This window comes from Python bivittatus, unplaced genomic scaffold (genome assembly GCF_059951505.1).
Source record: "Python bivittatus isolate LINGU-HERP-01145 unplaced genomic scaffold, Pbiv_v1 ctg000610_np1212, whole genome shotgun sequence".
NCBI classification, from domain to species: Eukaryota; Metazoa; Chordata; class Lepidosauria; order Squamata; family Pythonidae; genus Python; species Python bivittatus.
The window spans coordinates 7,410,570-7,430,598 of NW_028277088.1; the positions used below are offsets into that span (position 1 = coordinate 7,410,570).

The 20,029-nt window shown below is 40.9% G+C and overlaps 1 protein-coding gene across 1 annotated transcript in view; it reads left to right on the forward strand.

Annotated features, from left to right (window-relative positions):
• DPP6 (dipeptidyl peptidase like 6) overlaps positions 1–20,029 on the forward strand; it is a 324,662-nt gene that overhangs the window by 165,803 nt on the left and 138,830 nt on the right. Inside the window, exons 2-3 of the mRNA XM_088150386.1 lie at positions 9,423–9,537; positions 16,175–16,273. Coding sequence (XP_088006512.1) covers positions 9,423–9,537; positions 16,175–16,273 — 214 coding nt within the window. The remainder of the gene's footprint in view (positions 1–9,422; positions 9,538–16,174; positions 16,274–20,029) is intronic.

The following is a 20,029-nucleotide window of genomic DNA, read 5'->3' on the forward strand; positions in this document are numbered from 1 at the left end:
TGTGTAAGTCCAGTCAACTTTTGAGTAAATATTCTTAAGACTGCATTATAAACAAGTTCTTCCTTTTCTGATACAGGAGCCTTCAGGCAGATGTTAGATGGTGAACTCAAATTAAAACTTTCTTACAGACCAGAAATCCAATATAATAAATAAAGCCTAATACATAATAAATTCTCATAGGTAAGCAAGGTTACTTCTGAAGATAGTCGTTCTGTCCGGTGATGGTGACCTTCTCACATGGTATCTGTATCCCTTGCCATGGGGTTGGTGATTTTAGGATTTCTGTCCAATCTAAGGGAGCTTACATTAAATTGTTCACTATGACCAGGGAGATGTTTTAAAAACAGCTGGCCCAACCTAAAAAACATGCTCCATGGATTCAATCCTACCTGATCCATGTGAGCATAGCCTTTGTGACACTGGAATTTTTTGGAATCTGCCTTCCAGGATGATTGAAGGGAGAGCCTTAAAGCAAGTTCTGGAAAAGGCCTGTCTCCAGTTGTAGTATAGTATGTAAGTGAATGCATATATTTTTCAGGAGAGAGACGCTCTCGGTGGTTGGGAGATCTTCATCATACAGCTAAAAGGCAACTCCTAAGTTTGACAGACAAGATGTAACTAAATTATAAACTCTGTGAGAAATCTGGCAGTTGAAAAGTGGGGCTTCGTTTCTGCAAATGTACTAAATCATCAAAACTTGCAGACATTGGAATAAAATTGTATTTGGATTCTCTCCCCAACATTTGTTTTTGATGATCAACACCCATATCTACCGTGAGCTATTTAGAGATATTAACTCTGAGAATTATTGATTGCCAGACTAATCTGATGCTTCATTGAGCACCGGCCCCCATCTTGAATGTCCACAGAGTGAAGAGAGAGAGAGAATTACTGATAAGTGATAGATGATTGTTTTGAACTTCCTTATTTATGAGATGATCTAAAGGGCAAATTGAAGCTGTAGTGGGAAAGCGTTTGTCTAAAGGTATATTCCATGGCCAACTAGGAACCAGATTTTTGGCAGGTTGGAGATGAATATGCTGGTAATGATCTTGCTGACAGTCTCATGACCTGGAAGGTTTCCAGACTCCATCAGTTCTTATTCATCAAGCTTATTCATCATTTTCCCATTTAGGAAATGATGCCATTTGAGGTCTGGGTTATAAGGATCTCAATGTTCAAAATACAGGAATTAAGTTGCGCACAGATAGACAGCAGCTGTAGCTGAGCATGTGGCTACAATAATCTTTTCCAAGGAAATACAAAGAGCAAAAATGTTGACGTATTAAACATTCCTACTTACAGATAGAACAGTCCTGCACCTAACTTTAATACTGGATAGTCTGAAGCTATTATGTGATCAAGAGAAAATGAATCGAGCAACAATGATAGTGGGGAGGCTATAGTACAAGATTTAAAGCACCTTTGATTCATCTGCAAAGATCATTCAGCTACAATTGTGTAATGACAATTCTTTGTCATTACACAAACCTTCCCTGGCTCCTTCTGTAGGCTTGCTGAGGCTTTGTCAAGAGTAGAAATGTGTGTACCCAATTAGTTGGGTTTCATTTAGAGGCAAGTCTCATCAGTACTTAAACAAAGTAGCTTCTTCGGAGCCAGAACCCACAGATTGCTTTCTTGCACTCTGTCTTTTTCGGGTTTTAAGTAATTAAATTGGGTTGGTAAAAGGTAATTCCTCTGGCTGGTGTGGGTCTTCCGGGCTGTGTGGCCGTGTTCTTGAAGTTTTGTTTCCTAACGTTTCACCAGCATCTGTGACCGGCATCTTCAGAGAGCAGGAGCACCGACAGGAGCAGTTCTCTCTGTGCCACACAGCCCGGAAGACCCACACCACCCATCGTATTCCGGCCGTGAAAGCCTTCGGTAATTCCTCTGCCTTGTATTTGCACTGCAATCCCCAGATCTGTCCATATTGATTAGCGGGGGCTAGCAAAGAAGTAGTAAGCAAGCAACAGAAGAAAAGCTAGCTGGGTCAGCTGAAATATGTCTAGTCCAACATCCATGCCAATCTGTTCCATTGTTGAACAACTCTTACGGGTAGGAATTTTTTTGTTGATGTCCAACCAAAATCCACCTCCTTGTAATTTAAATACATTGTTTATTGTCCTGTCTTCTTGAACAACTGAGCAATTCAGTCCCATCTTCTCCATGATAGTCCTTCAGATACTTGAAGATAGCTACTATGTCGCCCTACAGTCATCTCTTTTCATGGCCAGATGTAATTCCCAGTGCTTCCAACTGTTCTTCAGAAATTTTTTCTCTAGACCCCTTACACTTCTTAGACATACTCCAGTTTGTTAATATGCTTCCTAAAATGTAGTACCCAGAATTGGATGCAGTATTCCATAGAAGAATACCAGTGCAGAACAGAAAGGAAGACTTGATCCTCTTATTTGGACATTATACACTGGACACCTGTTAATGCAACCTACCAGCATTTGCAAGAAGTGTCACACCACCAGTCTGCACAAATGCAGTGAGTCATTGGTAATTTTATTTTTGATCTCCTTGTTAATTATTCTTAGTGTGGTATTTGCATTTTTTCCATGCGCTGCATGCAAGATTTTTTTTTCCATAAGTCCAGTGATCTCATGTACATTTTTTTTGAAGATCTTCATCACACTTGACATCTTTGATCTTGAAGCATGGAAAATTATGGCAGATTTGTTCTCATAAGCATACATTTCTTTCTGGTATTTTTCAGTTCAAAATCCCTAATTTAAACCTTTTGGATGAAACCCTTCAGGACGTTGAGAAAGAAGGGGGCAGAATTTTTGGGCTGAACAGAGGATAACTGTCTGCATCTGTAAAATCCACCACTTTCTCCATTTTTCTTTTCCAGATCTCAAATGATAGCAACACATTGGTGTAAAGAAAAACAGATCTGGGATTTCCTTTCCTCCCTCTTATAGCACCTATATGTTTGCATTTCCTTGGCATTCCTGTTTTGTAATAATCTGCCCTCATAAATTTAAGGACTAGGAACATCTTTGCAAATGAAGCCTGAAATACAGTTAAATTCTTGGAGCTAAAAAGAACAAATTTCAGCCATTGCAGGCATCTTAATAGGTTTCTCAAAATCTCCGGCTGTAGCATATTAAATGCTACAGTACTGGTTTTTATTCACTTGTTACATTTCTAAACTGCCCATCTCCAAATGAGCAGCTTCTCAAAGCTGAAAGAACAAGTTCATAAAAATAGCAACATTCATAGAAGAGTACCAGTCCCAGGGAATGAAACCATATTTCTATATCACCCCCACAGGTTTAAAAATCCCATCCAACCATCTTAAACCAAGGCCTGGAAGACCAGACAGGTTTTTAAAGAATTTTTGAAGGTGATGGGAGGCCATACGAATCTCCAGGAGTTGTAAAGAGCAGATGCAGCAAACAGAGGTCTGCTTTCTGAGTCTTGTTAGATGACACTGCTTAATTGATGGGAGGTGAAGCAAGTTGACTCTTTCGGAGCACAAATCTTGGACAGGTACAGGAGACAGGCAATCCTTTAAATAGCTAGGTCCTATGCCATGCAACGCTTTAGTGCGGAGAACCAGCACCTTGAATTGCCCCCAAAGGCCAACTGGTATGTTCACACAGAAAGAGAAGCTTGAATTCTGGATAACATAGCCTGATTCTTCCACTACTGTACGATCCAGGAAACCAAAAATGTATTTTTATTTAGTCAGTTCAATTTATATGCCCACCCATCTCATCATCATGACTGCGGGCATCTAACAACAGTTAAAAGCACAACATACAAATAAATACATAATTGGCAGCTGAGATAAACCACAAACTGCCATCAGTATAACCAGCTCATGGGCTCTGAGTTTATCCCTAGTTTATCACTCCTAAATAAGTCAGGATTTGTATAAATGCAAGAAACCAGGATTCCCAGTTTAACTACAATATAAATGGACCTTTCCTGGTTTGCTTAGCATGTAGTTCTACTAATAGAACTAAACTAGCTTCCTGTATCAGCATACAACTAATTTACAGTACTCCAGAATCGTGGGCTATTTGCAGTCATTTTATTTCTATAAAATGTTTCAACTGGAACTGTGCTTGTTATCAGAAAAATTCACTATCTTTGAAGGCCTTTAAATGAGACCTTTGTCAGATCTTTATTCATAGTCATGAACACAGTTATCCACGGGTATCCACGCTCCCTGTTGTGCTGAAGAATGTATTAACTTACAGCTTTTATTTTAAGGGACTCTATAATGAATGTTGCAGTTTCTACCGTGGATGAAGGAAACCCAGTTTCTGTCCTCATAATCCAGGAACTTCCTGAGGTAGTCTCCAACTGTACTCCACTAGTTCATGAGCCTATAGTCAGAAGAAAATAAAATGAGAATTAAACTTTTCCATGGATAGGGAAATACTGTAGAAATTATATCTGAGTTCCTCTGCTTTGTCTTCCATTTGAATTTCTCGTTTTGTCTTTTTTACTCTTCTGTTGAAAATGCTTATTCAAATGTTCAGGGAGATATATAGTACAGTTCTCTGATTATGCTTCTCCCAAATGCACATAGGTCAGAATCCCTTGCTGGAAATCTTAACATTTTCATGAAGATGGAAAGCTTGCAAATTAGAGAGGGCTCAGGTCTTGAAACCCTGGCAAGTTTTTACTTTCCAATGTATTGTCGAAGGCTTTCCGCTTTCAAAGAAACAAATCTCCTTTGTTCTGTCCTGGCTCCATCCCTGAACCACGAAATATCTAGGACATTAATTAGACACCTAGGATATTAATTAGTAACAATTAATTATTATTAATTAAATTATTATTATAACCAAGAGCAAAGGGCCCTAATTCAGGAGGGGAACAAAAAGTCTGAAGAAGTTCGAGAAGGAAAGGTGGTATGTTTTAATGAATTAATCAGTGATATTCATGAAATTTGGAGAGTCAGTTCAGTGTAGGGGTTAAGGTACCAGACTACAAATCAGGAGACTGTCAGTTCTAGTCCCACCTTAGGTATGAAGCCAGCTGTGTAACCTTGGGCTAATCTTTCCCCCTCTGACCTGAGAAGAAGGCAAGGTGAAGCCACTTCTGGAAATGTTGCCAAGAAAACTGTATGGTCCAAACAGCTGCCAGGAATCAAGACCGACTCAAAGGCACGCCCCCCCCCCAAAAAAAATCATGAAATTGAGATGAAAGGTATAAATCTTGCAAGGGATCCTTGAGCCCTGGAATTCTACCCTTGACAAATGGCCTGTAGAACATAAAAAGGGAATTTATGGTGTATCTTTTCAATATTCACAAAGGATAGATGGGAAAATAATTTGAACTATGCAATTTAAAGCCGCTTGATCAGATATTTCTTAACAGAGCTTGATTATAATCTTTCCTCCAAGTCTGTGTTTATCAAATGCACTACTGAGTACATATCTGGGTTTTGCAAACCTTAGTTAAGGATAACAGCATGGCTTGTAGGATTTATATGCAAATGTACATTTTTAATAAGATTATTTCATTTATGCTGTGGTTTTCCTGGGTTTAAAAAAATTGGAACAGCTGTCAGGGCTGCTTGCTTTTAACCACAGAATTATAGAGATAAATGCTATGGGATTTTTTAAAGCTTTCTTTTAATACTACAAACTGTGACTATTGGGACTACTGCAAGATAGGATATCATGGAAAAGATTAATCTCTTAATTCAAGGTTGATCAGATCTCTTTCCCAATATAGGAAATGATATCAAGAATATTAAATGAAAAAAAAATCATGGCCAATTTTGTAGGCCTGTCTGCTGATCATTTCACTCCTGCTGGATCTGTGTCAGGATGTTCTGTAAATCATGTTCAAGCTGGCTTCCTTTGCAGCTATCCTGTGGAAAGTGGCTTCTTGTAGAGGGCAAAGGGAATGGCCTAGAGCAGGGTTCCTCAACCTTGGCAACTTTAAGACGGGTGGACTTCAACTCCCAGAATTCCCCAGCCAGCCTTAAGTCCACCCGTCTTAAAGTTGCCAAGGATGAGGAACCCTGGCCTAGAGGGACAGGAGGAAGAGCCATTGCCAAGATTGTAGATTGTCAGATAAAAGTAACTTGACTCCAGGGCAGGAATGTAACTTATGTAAACTCCTCGGACAAGCCCCTCCCTAGTTCACAAGAAGATAAAAGAGGGAGTGGGGAGGCGCATTCAGACTTGCAAGATTCTGTTACCGTAACTTCAAAATAAAAGGAGTATTGCTCTATATAACTATATGGTTTCCTAGTCTGGTTTACCTTGAAGGGCTGATATTTCTGTGCCTATCCACATGCGCCCAGAAGACCTTTAGAGAGCCTCCAAGGTCTGGAGAATTCTGAGAGTTGAAGTCCACACATCTTAAAGTTGCTGAGGTTGAGAAACACTGGTCTAGTCCAAAGCATCTTGAGTATTCACTGTCCATAAATTGGTCATCACTGCAATAGATTTTGGATGCTTGAGGGCTACATGTTCAGAAGTAGCAAGTATAACAACATTTCCTGAAAAATGACCCTCTTCCATAATCTGCGAGAGAAGGGAGAGGATAGAGTTATTTCATGTTTTATATTTGTTTTAGAATGTGGTATCTGTTTCTCTGGGTATAATCCAGATACACCATCACTCTGCTTGTAGATCTTATAATTTACTATTCTGAGCAGAAGGGACATTTATTGATAAATATAAAACATGGGTTTATATTTTATAATAGATTTGAAATCAGTGGTTAATGTTCGTTATGAGCCATAATTTTCAAAGTAATCATGTCAAACTTAAAATAGGATTTTCACAAGCCCCAGATGTATTTATAAAATGTCTTAAATGAAAGGACAAAGGCTATAGTGGGGTTCATTCAATTTGCTTTTTCAATCTACTCAATTAGGAAGTTTTAAGTATTCCCCAGGAGGAAAAAAAAACTCCTTTTTTTTCTTTCAGTGAATGACAAGGAATTGACTGATATAATCATGCCTAGAAAAACCTATAGAAAAGCAATGTTTTCCCTTCAACAGTGAAAAGGCAGGGAGACGCATACCAGCTCACGATGTTCCATACCTCCTGATAGATTTGATTTCCATACACGAGTTGTGCCATCTTTCCAACCGCCATCCATAAATTATTAAATTCTTTGGTGAGGGTCACAATCATTCACGGGGCAAAGGAGTTGCCTACGCCTAAAAGCAAAGACGTGGCTTTGCAAGTGATCTTAAGCCTATGTAAATAAGCACAAACGTATCTGTTTACTTCCAACTCCCTGGCAGTATTTACAGCTACTCTGCGTCTTTGTTTCTGTGTGGGAATAAACTGGTTGTCAGGAGCTAGACGTGAGTTAACAGTTGTATCTACAAAGGGGAAGCGTTCCCTGGTGCCTTGCTCGGATTAGGGCAGCATATAAATTGCAGTAAACAGATATATAAACTTATATCAGATTGGCTCTATAGTGCTATTTGGAGGGGTTAAACAAATGTGAGTGTCTTTTACTTGCCCTTCCCATCTCTTCCTTCTGGAAGAACTTCCTTTCCTTTCCTTTCCTTTCCTTTCCTTTCCTTTCCTTTCCTTTCCTTTCCTTTCCTTTCCTTTCCTTTCCTTTCCTTTCCTTTCCTTTCCTTTCCTTTCCTTTCCCTTCCCTTCCCTTCCCTTCCTCATCTTCCTCCCTCCCTCCCTCCCTTCCCCTTCTTCTTGCTGACTCTTCCCTTCCCTTCTCTTCTCTTCCCTTCCCTTCCCTTCCCTTCCCTTCCCTTCCCTTCCCTTCCCTATCTTCCTCCCTCCCTCCCTCCCTCCCTTCCCCTTCTTCTTGCTGACTCTTCCCTTCCCTTCCCTTCCTTTCCTCATCTTCCTTCCTTCCTTCCTTCCTTCCCTCCCTCCCTCCCTCCTTCCTTCCTTCCCCTTCTTCTTGTTGACTCTTCCCTTCCCTTCCCTTCCCTTCCCTTCCCTTCCCTTCCTTCCTCATCCTTCCTTCCTTCCTTCCTTCCTTCCTTCCTTCCTTCCTTCCTTCCTTCCTTCCTCCCTCCCTCCCTCCCTCCCTCCCTCCCTCCCTCCTTCCTTCCCCTTCTTCTTGCTGACTCTTCCCTTCCCTTCCTTCCCTTCCCTTCCCTTCCCTTCCCTTCCTTCCTTCCCTTCCCTTCCCTTCCCTTCCCTTCCCTTCCCTTCCTCATCTTCCTTCCTTCCTTCCTTCCTTCCTTCCTTCCTTCCTTCCTTCCTTCCTTCCTTCCTTCCCTCCCTCCCTCCCTCCCTCCCTCCTTCCTTCCTTTCCCTTCTTCTTGTTGACTCTTCCCTTCCCTTCCCTTCCCTTCCCTTCCCTTCCTCATCTTCCTTCCTTCCTTCCTTCCTTCCTTCCTTCCTTCCTTCCTTCCTTCCTTCCTTCCTTCCTTCCCCTTCATCTTGCTAACTCTTCCCTTCCCTTCCCTTCCCTTCCCTTCCTCATCTTCCTTCCTTCCTTCCTTCCTTCCTTCCTTCCTTCCTTCCTTCCCCTTCATCTTGCTAACTCTTCCCTTCCCTTCCCTTCCCTTCCCTTCCCTTCCCTTCCCTTCCCTTCCCTTCCTCATCTTCCTTCCTTCCTTCCTTCCTTCCTTCCTTCCTTCCTTCCTTCCTTCCTTCCTTCCCCTTCATCTTGCTAACTCTTCCCTTCCCTTCCCTTCCCTTCCCTTCCCTTCCCTTCCCTTCCCTTCCCTTCCCTTCCCTTCCCTTCCCTTCCCTTCCCTTCCCTTCCCTTCCCTTCCCTTCCCTTCCTTTCCTTCCTTCCTTCCTTCCTTCCTTCCTTCCTTCCTTCCTTCCTTCCTTCCCTCCCTCCCTCCCTCCCTCCCTCCTTCCTTCCTTCCTTCCTTCCTTCCTTCCTTCCTTCCTTCCTTCCTTCCTTCCTCTTCTTCTTGTTGACTCTTTCCTTTCCTTTCCTTTGACCTTTTTTTTTGGTGCAAATCCTCTTTTCTTAGGCTTTCAGACTAGCTATATCCTATTACTTTAGGCAGATCCAACACAAGATAGTCTTCTGCTTCCAGAAGGATAGCAAATTATCTCCCCTCTACCCCCACCCCCCACCCCTGGCAAAGAGCCTTTCCCAGTGACCAGAAAGATCTTTTGGAATCTGATGCAGAAGAATCTACGTGCATCTCTCCCCTCACAAGCAATAAAAATACAGAAATAATTAACATTTGTCTCCTTTCTCAACACAATAATTTGCTGCATGCAACTCATGTTTCATTCTGCCAAGCAATAGAGCAGGTCTTAGCCCTCTCCTTACAATAAACTCCAGCCAATTAATTTAAGCAAAGTTATCCCTATTTACTTAAGATGCATCCATAACATACAAGCCTGTGGAAGCTGTGGCTTTTCAGACTGTAGGTGATTTAATAATTATGGCTATTAAAATGATTGACGTTATTGCTGCTCTTTGGATTCAGCTGTTGCACTTCCTGTTGCTGACTGTTTCTTCTCCTTTTGCTGTTGTAGGAGCTGGTGGGGAGCAATCCACCACAACGGAACTGGAAGGGAATTGCAATTGCTCTACTTGTTATTCTGGTTATCTGCTCCTTGATTGTCACTTCCGTTATCTTGCTGACACCAGGTATTTATATAACCTTTAGCTTTTGTTGCTGCTGCTGCTGCTGTTGTAATTTCAAGTCTTCGGAAATGCATTTTAAAAAGGCAGAGGCCTGATTATATTCCGTTTGGTTGAGAGATCAATCATATGGTGAAAATCTCTTTCCTGTTCTTTTGAGTCCTGTTAATCTTGAGAGAAAGGTTGTGTTTGGGTTTTCTTTTAAAAATAATTTGAAGAATATACATGCATCTATTAAAAAGTCATAGGTATCCATGTCCTACATTTTGGTATATGAAAAGAGCTGGTCAAATGATATAGCAACTGATCTTCCCCTATATTCAGTTGGATTAGCCAACCTAAAACAATGAAGGACAAAACATGGTTGACATGTTTAGGGTGGCGAAGGAAGTTGCCTTCCACTTAGTCAAACCATCTGTGCATTTAGTCCGACTGGGGATGATTTCTTAGGTTCTACCATAGAAGTTTTTTTGCAGGAGCTATTATCTGATCTTTCCAACTGGAAAAGGCAGGAATTGGACATTGGACCTTCTCCACTAAAGCAGGTGATCTGCCACTACGTTGTGGTCTGTGGGGTGATTCCTGGAAGATCTTACCTTATATTTGGTGAAGACTGTTCATTTATACAGGGATTCTCAAACTCTGCAGTGCTGCAACCTCTCAAAATGATAAATGAACCATGTGATGCTCTCCTCAAGCAAAACCAATAATTTCATTGGAGCTAAGGATGGGAAGAAATAAACACACCCAGCAAGCTCAATAACAGCATTTGAGTTTACTTGCCAAAAAACACAAAGAGAAAACCCAGCCACCTCACAGGGTTGGAGACAAACAAGAAGAGAACCAAATTGAAAACTGAACAACTCAATGAGAAGGATATCTGAAATCTGGTACTACCTTTGAGACCCCATCCCATACTCACTCTGGATTGACATTTGCTATCTGGAGCAGCAACAGCAGAAAATCTCCACATTCCTGCTGACCTGTCCAGGCAGAGTGACAGTGAACTCCAAGTACACTCAAGCCCTGGAGTGCATGCTACATTTATTAGGTCTGGATCCCTGCAAGACTACACTGGACCCATACAAAATCATGCTCCAGGCCCTCCCCCTGCCCCACCTGGAAGTGATTCAACCCCAGAGACATATACCATGGACACCCAGAGCTGAATCCTTCATGATCAAACTGAAACCCCGAATGAGTGTGCTCTGGATCCTCACTCATCCTTCCAGTAGCAATCCAGCTGTGAGCTGACAGGCTGTGGATACCTAGGGCTGGACTCCTTCAAGACCATACCAGAGCTCTGCCAGATCACCCTCTTTCTCCACTCAGACAAGGATCTGAGATCTCCAGCAGTACTGAAAGATGAAAAGATGATTAAAAAAAAAAAGTAAGAGATGCCATAACCACAGATCAAGTAGCCTTGAGAAAATTGCTAGGAATACTTTCCTAACGCAGCATTTTATTGCATTTATTCTGGGTTAGTGGGGAGGGGGAATGTAGAATGCTTTAAGAAATTATAGGCTGTGCTCACACCATACATTTAAACCTAGTGATTGATTTAACCCGTTTTCTGGATTCGCACTATACATTGTATACGTTGTCCACTCAGGCTGGGTTCTCAGAAAACGCTAAGACTCAAAGAATGAGCCAAAATAAATACTAACCAAGCTTTGAAGATTGTTCAAGTGCAGACATTAAGCCTTCAGCTGACCTCATTGAGACATGACCACAGTCATATTTAGAGAGGGAGAATCCTGTGTACCTTCTTGATGAAACTTGTAGCTATGTCAGGCTGAATTAATTTGTGTTATGGATTAGTTCAGGCATTTCTTGAACAGGTTTAATTATTGTGCCATCTGTACCAAAGGCCTTCTGGGACTGACTTAGCTTCAGATTTTAACAGATCTGTTAGTTCAGGTCTGTGACAACCTGCCAGAACTTGCCATCTAGAATGAAATGGGTTCAAAACTGTCCCCTGCAAAAATCCTGTTTTGAAACCAGCACTTCAGAGAGTAACTTAGAGTTTGGAACTTTTAAGAGCAGTCCTGGCCTTCCACGGAAGATGATTTAATGAGGTAGCACATCATTGGAAAGAAACACTACAGGATCCTGTCTGCGGGTTTGTAATTCATTCATTTCTCACCTGTCAGCTGTTGCAAATGAGCCAAGAAATTTGAGTAGAGATCTTCCTGCCTCATCTGATAGGTGTGCAAAATCTCTTGGCGCTCTGACGTCATGCCTTCATTGGCATAGCCCATTTGTAGCTGCTCTGATATCATGCTTTCATTTGCATAGGTCCCCCCCAAAAAATCTCTTGATGGTGTGATGCTGTGCGTTAACTCACATAGCCCTTTCGTACTGGTTGTGATGTCCTGCTTTGATTTGCATAGTCCTTACTTTCCCTTGTAAGGGTTGGTGTGCTGGCAGTTGCTCTTAGAACTAAGCCATTAGCATGTAGTACAAGTGGAAGTTTGTGTGCCTGTTAATGAAATAAAGCATGCTTCATGGCTGAATCTTAAGTGGCTGAAGTACTTTGGGACTACTGAAGTAAAAAGCCATTTTCCCCTCCATTAATTGGCTCAACAGAAACTGTTTATGGCATCTTTAAATAGGGATGTGTTTTGCCTGCATAACTAGTTAGCATAAACAATGGGAGAGATTCAGTGCCACAGGACTCCTCCGATCATTTGATACAAGAATCCTGGTTTCAAATACGAGTTGGAAACGGTCCCATTAGTTCCAATGAAGCTCCCGTGCATAGAAGTGCATTTAGGTTTGGGTGTTATCTTTAATATTGGCCTTCAGATAGAGGGCTGACCCACAACTGGGTCATTTAAGGGGAATATCTCATTCTAGGATGGGGATGGAAGAAGAACACAGACAGTGGATGAGCGAGAGGGAGGAGGTGCATACCAGGCTACTGAGTCCAAACAGACCAGTGACCAGAAGTTTGCTAAGGCTTTTGGTGACCTTAGCAAGGAGGAGAAAAACAAAGGGATAAGGAGGTATGAGGAGGAAGGGAAAAAGAAAAGCAGATATACAGTATATAAAAGTAAATTACAAGCAGATCTCACTTTCCAGGTAAAATCAAAAGCTGGTGCTTTCTTGGCTGTGGACTGATAGTGGAACCCATTGGAATGCATGTTTTTGGGAGGGATAAAAACAATCAGCATAGATGGGCTGATCTAAAGCTTTGCTAGTTTGACTCAAAGGAATCCATGGAGGTGAGTCCCTAGTCCGAAGGGTTTTGTCAGCCCTTTGAGGCACGCCAGACTAGGAAACCAAAGTTATGAATGCTAATACTACCCTTATCATAAGGTTACAGTAACAGAATCTTGCAAGTCTGAATGCCCTTCCCTCCTCCCTGCCTTTATCTTCAAGAGAACTAGGGAGGGTCAAGCCTGAGACACTTTCGCAAATTACATTTCTGCCTCAGGCTCAAGTTTCTTTTGTCTGACAGTTGTCTTGGCTGTGGCTCGTCCTCCAGTTCCCCAAGGTTACTCTTATAGTCCATTACAGGCTTGGATTGATAGACTGATGTAATTCTCCATGGAAGAAGCAAATAACATCTGATCTGGTCCATTGTTGGCTCTCTCCCCAATATCTATTTACACTGGGCTTACACATAGCCTAGAGTGAGGTTGAGCAGAGATTCTTTGACCTCAATGTGCCAAGGAATAGACTAGCACCTCACGCATCTGCCAAAACAAACTGTAAGACCCACCTTTCACTATTCACAAACCCAGGTAGTCCTCACTTAGCAACCACAATTGAGACCAGCAACTCCATTGCTAAGTGATGTGGTCGCTATGCGAAACATCCCATGACCACGATGGACTTACAACCTCACTTCCACCACGGTCATTAAGCAAATCATCTGCGGTTGTTAAGCGAGACATCAGGTGACTGCGACTTGCCATTTTACTGCCAGCTTCTCCATTGACTCTCTTTGTCGGAAGCAACTTATGAAACAATATCTGACCTCCGGCTCTTATGTAACGTTCCTGCAAATCCTGTTCGTGTTTGAAACCTTGAACCTCTGGACTGTCTGACAACCCTGACCTAGCTCTTGGAACCCTGGATTTATGTTGGGACTACTCTTTTGTGGACTCCTTTTGAGAAAGCAAGCTCTTCAGGCAAGTCTCAGTTTTGTTGACATTCCTTTGTTGGCTGTTAGCTCTTCAGCCTTGGAGTAAAATTGCTAGACTCCATAAGCCACCGTGTGTGAGGGTGTGTGGTTGAAACCTGAAGCAGGACATTACTTTTGAAATGTCCCTCCTGTCATCTGCAGAGGACAGAGTTAATCTCTCCCCTAATCGCAAAACACCAAGACTGATCCCAGCAAGCAATTATGTATTTCCAGTGAAATGACCAAAATTGCGAAGTCTCTTCTAGGAATGTAGCTAAATTCTGTGCCATAGGAATGGCAATCAGAAACAGTTGGGTCTGAACACAATATAGATATGCTTAGCTCCTGCTGTGAATAGATTATTTTATCCCAGGTAGTTTGTATTTCAGCTTCCTTTCCTTTCCTTTCCTTTCCTTTCCTTTCCTTTCCTTTCCTTTCCTTTCCTTTCCTTTCCTTTCCTTTCCTTTCCTTTCCTTTCCTTTTTTTTTTTTTGGTCTATGACTATAAATTCTTATACGTATTTATTGTATTGGTCTGTAGGAAAACCAAAACCAAAATCCATTCTAAATTAGAACTGGGCCATTCCTTTCCTGCAGTGTTTCTCAACTTAGCAATTTTACAATGTATAGACTTCAACTCCCAGAATTCCCCAGCCAGCATGTTTGGGGAATTCTGGGAGTTTAACTCCATGCATCTTAAAGCTGCTGAGGTTGAGAAACACTGCTTTATTGTGATCAGTGAAATAAATGGGAGACGGTGTGGAGGCTTTGTAATTCTCCAGAACCCTTGTTCAGGATGATATGATAGAAAACAGGAAGGAAGAGAAACTGAAGGAAGGACAAGGAAGAAAAAAGCTATTAACCATATTAGACTGAACATTTAAAGCCATTAGGCCTTGCTGCCCCTAAACTGTCTACATTCACTCTATTACATCCAACATGCGGTTGATTTGAAACTACAGAAGGTTTGCTTTGTTTTTCAAGAAAGATCTAATGGATGTTTTTAAAAGTGCACAAAATATTTGTTTGTTTGTTCCATTGGATTTTTATGCCACCAGATCCAACCAGACACAGGGCAGCTTACTGAATCACAGTTAAAATATCCACAGTAAAACTTAAAACGTAAATATTCCCAATAGAACTTAAAATGAAGTCCATGGTAGGGTAAGTGGAAGTGAAGTATCTACAGTCAATAACACACATTAAGGATGACCCATGCTAACAATTAAAATCCACAATAAAACTCTGATACAACTATTAACCAGCAGTATTAATATTCTATAAACAGCCCCTCACCTAATCCTCATGACTGCACATCAGCTATGTACAAGATGAAATTCCATTCTCAAAGGTCCTCTATAACAGCTGGGTCTTTACCAAACACCTGTAGCGACAATCACTGGCCTCAGAATGGCAGGCGCAACCCAGTGATTAAAGGCTTTGATGCCTGGTTGTGCCTGCCCTTGGCAAGCCAGTGACCATTGCAGCAGACACCCCTGGTTTCACCACTTTCTGGAAGGCCACTGATGTTCTAAGGGGGACTGTTCTGTAAGCTTTAAATCATTATTTCCTGGCTTCTGACTCCACTGAGTTCACAAACATGCAGACTCATTAAGAGTTCTTCCCATGAAGACCTCACTGGACAGGTTGTTTTCTGTTGGAGGAGGTGGTTCTTCAGGGCTGTGTGTCATCTCCTGGAGGTGAGAGGTAGAGCACAGCTGTAGCTCACAAGTCATAGAGGATCTGCTAGACAACTCCTGTACACTCCCAACTAACATTGCAAGGGTCAATCCATTCTCTACCCATAGTCCCTGCCATGAAGAGTTGAGAGTGAAATGGAGTACCTTTGTCAGCAAAATCATATTGCATGGTGTTCACATAAAAATGAACATTGCCATAGTTATGGCTAATCCATTTTTAATCATAAAATATGTACCTAAGGAAGAAGAAACCTCTGGCTTTCAATATGACCATTTCTATATTGTGGCCTTTAGGTCTATCAAAACATCCTAGAGCTAGACTTTAGTCTTTTCTTATCATTGCTTTAAGACTACTTGGAATCTGATCCATGAAAAGTGAAATGTGTTTTGTGCAAAATAGTTGTATAAGATGGTGCAAAATTATTGAATTTTTTTTGTAGTTTCACAAATGCCCCTTGACTTAAATTCATTCTGCCCTATTGCCACCACTGTTTCACAAGGATTGTTGTAAAGTTCTCTTGTGTTCGTTTGGTGGAAAAACACTTTCACTGACATCTTAGTTGAGCCTTTTATATTGTGCTAGTAACTGTTATCCCAAATTTTCTTCATACATCCAAAGCAGCACATGGAAAGGATCTCAGCTAATTAGATCAATGGTAATGCAGTCAAGAGCTCTAACAAATCCCATGTACATCTATGTACAACAGACATTGCCAGTTCAAAAGGAGAATGGATAACTTGTCTCATTTGCTGAATGGGTAGGTAAATTGCAGATTAATAATAATGTCTGTTTTCCCCCTCCTGATTTACAGTTGAAGATAATAGTCAGTCTCAGAAGAAGAAAATTACAGTGGAAGATCTGTTCAGTGAAGATTTCAAAATTCATGACCCAGAGGCTAAATGGATAAGTGGTGAGTCTTGCAATCACATATAAAAATAACTTCTTACACCATTTCTGTTTCAGGCACTGCTCTTGCCTGTGGTGTTTCATTGTATTTTTCAGCTGAGCAAAATTTTATAAAGAGATTCTGATTCTATGAGTCAAGCCTTTTATCCAGTGAGCATAGTTATGCCACAACTGTTCCAGCTGGCAATGTCTTTCCAATATTATGAAGCACAAGTATCCCTTTGGGCTTTATAAGTAAAATGTAGCTAAGAGTTGAGCTAGAAACCTTTATTTAATTTATTTTCTTTTTTAAAAAAAGCACAGGTTATGTCTTCCTAAAAAACAAAAACAAAAGGGATTCCAGGGTGACACATAGAAAAATGAAATATTCCATGGATCAGGAGAAGCAAAACATCAGTACAGTGAAACTGAGAAGCGTAAAAGCTTTTTCATCCAGTTTAACTGCAAGATATTAAAGCGAATAAAAGGCTTTAATCTGGTGTCAAAAAGAGTATTATAATCAGGTGTATGTCCCATGGGAATGTACCCCAAAGGAAGGTTGTTAGCATAAACACAAAAATCTTTCTCCATATGGAGACCATGCTTCACTTGTAAAGGAAATAGAGGGGTTGTTTTTCATTTGTCCATGGAACTTCTTTGGGGCTTCAGCTACTGGACAGATAGTTGTGAAGATAAAACAAGAAAAACTCAACACAGGCTACTCCGAATTCCATACAAGAAGGGCAGGAGACCTGAAGAGGATAAAAACACACAGAATGAGAACTGGCTTCAGAATGTAGAATCTCTGCTTCTTCTTGAATCTTTGATGATACAGTTGTGAGTTTCAGTCTTCCCAACCTGCAGTTCTGTTGGGACTGCAACTCCAGGATTCCCTGACCAACATAAAAAATCCTGCCATCTCTTGCCCACCATATTTTCCATTGCTTAATCCTGCATTGTTCAAATCCCTTAGAAATATCTAATTCTTATATTTTGAAACAAATCTCCCCAACCACATGACAAAATATATCAATCTCCCATCATATTAGCACCAAGGTTGCTTGAATAGAACAGTTGACTGCTGTTTCTCTAAAAGGCTCTAAAATCTTTGGATGAGGGACATGCCAAATATTTTATTTTCACCTGTATGTTCTTCACTTAGGAGTGTGTTCTGTTGCTCAATGTTTATTTAGCAGTTAAGCCTCAAGATGAGGTAAATGACTGCACTGTTAACCAGCTGCCCTCTTGCAATTTTAGAACAAGGCCTGAGGAGTATGAGCAGATGTTCCGGTCACCACAGGGATACTGATGCAAAAACATCCCCCTGGCAAATGCTTCATAGCCATATATATATTAACATTTAGCATTTTCACCTTCTAAAGGGCATCCATCATGTCATGAGTATCTACAGTCCTTGCAGCTGTCAGCAGCAAGAGTGAGGTATGCGAAGAAATATATCTAGGAACTATCTAGGAGATGCTAAATGTTACCAAAATATAGGGGGATTAATTTAATAGAAAGACACCATTATTGGAATAGCTACATTTATTCTTACAATCGACAGTCAGGCATTCTTCTCAGAGGGCTGGAGACAGAGTGAGAAAAGTACTTGAAGCAGTAGTAGCTGGGTGACTACAAAGTTCATGATCTCACCTCAACAGGCAGCAACTTGAAGTTCCATCATGCAATCTTTTATATAATGATTTTTATATGTATTTATTGTTTTAATTAATAGTTGTACGCCACCCAGAGTCACTTTGTGCGGCCATATAAATTGGATGGATGGATGGATGGATGGATGGATGGATGGATAGATAGATAGATAGATAGATAGATAGATAGATAGATAGATAGATAGATAGATAGATAGAATCTTATTTGTGTTTATTCAGATATAAGAACCATGGACATGGCCCCTAGTAAGTGCAGGGAATTTCATCTCAATTTCTGTTATTGAGGTATTGGGTTATATTGGGACCAATTTATGTGGTAAATAGATTTCTGTGTAACTATTCAAGATCTTGGGGGCAATAATGAATAGTGGAAAATGACCAAGTGATGAGAGAGTGCCTGGATCTGCCAACTATATTTCTTCTCAAATGGCTTCCTCAAACTACTTTTCTTTCCATCATTCCCCATTGCCTCCCTGCCAGGGCTTACCCAGAAGTAGATGAGTCTTCCTTGGAGAATTAGGGATGCTGTCACTGGTCTTCATCATGTAAAAGTGCCAGGGTGATTAGTAGTAGAGTTGAGGGCCTGGTACATCTTTGGGACTGCAGGAGTAGAGGAAACTAGCATTAAAGCAGAAACCTTGATCCAATGGCACACAAGGCTCCCAGAAATATGAAGAACAAGCCAGTTTCAACTTACGTCCTGGATCAGGGCCCAGGTGAGACTGAATTGCAGGGACAGCCACAAAGAAACTCAGCTGGTTTCTATTCTTGGTGCTGGTTCAACGTTTTCTTCTTTCAGCAATGCTTTTGTTGGACAGCTCCCTATCAACTGAAGCCCTTGGGTGGTGGTGGTGTTTTTTGAATTTTGAATTTTTGAATTGAAGCCTTAGTGTGCTGCTCACAGGGAAGTTGGGGGATCTGAGCCACATAGCAGCGGAAGAGGAAATAACAAGTGGGGCTTTTGTATTTTTCTCTTGCAACGGAACACAACTGGTAGTGTAATTTATAAATCAAAACCCAAGACAGCAGGACAGATGCTCAGTTCCTATCTGTTCTTGCTGTCATCTTGACTGCAGTCTCAGATGCTTACTTTTCATTAAGGCATGGTAGAGGTAGAGAAGTTGCCCAGCACCCCATATAATCCATGATTTTGTTCTTGTCTTTGGCTGAAAAGAATTGAGCTGTGTGTCTCATTAGCAGGTTGAAAAGACAGAAGGTTGATCAGGCACTGAAGAAGATCTATAGTGGGCTGTCATTGGGAGAACCGTTATATAAATGTCAAACGGCTTTTTGAACTGAGTGGCTTAGTGTTTTGCTGCTTCTTTATATTAGAATGTGTCAGATTCTGATTTCACTTACTTTTGGCATAAAAGCTCAGAAGGTCTCTGTAGCATTTTTTTTTCCAGTTTATGAGTCCTGAATTAACAGAGATGGGCATCTTGCTGGAAAAAAAATGCCACCGTTTTCATCAGAGGTCATCAGAACAATTCTGTAGCCTTAATTTGGACTTGCATCACCCCTGTGGGGCTGGCAAATGTTATTATTATACTGATTTTACAGCTGGGTAAACAACAAAACAGAGTGATGACTCTTTAAGGTCATCAGCAAAACAGTGGTGGAGTTGGGAACACAATCTGGTGTACCATTCTCACAGGCCCTGTCATAAACCACTTTAGTTTTTAATAGATTTCAATGTAGTCTTCAGATTTTTGGATTCCATTATGTGATAACCTAGTTGGTGGGAAACAGTACTAGAACCCGTTAAAAATTAGCCTTGAATTGGTGAATTAATACCTTTTATTTGAGAACTCAAGAAAATATCTGAAATGATACCATAATTTTAGTCCCTTGAATGCAGATGGATTGATTTCCAAAAGATAAGCTAGATTTGTTAGTTGTGTTTATATATATTTAAAGGGGAGAGTGCCTGAAGCACCCGATATTTCCCTTTTTCAAAGTAGAAAAACTATTGTCCTTGCTAATACATAGGTGTGAGTCCTCCTAGTGAGTCCCTGCACCTGGCTATAAATTAAGAAGTCAGAGTGAGAGTATACCCAATAAAGTCTCATTGCTATGTAGGTGACCGTGTAAAATATTTTGAGACTTCC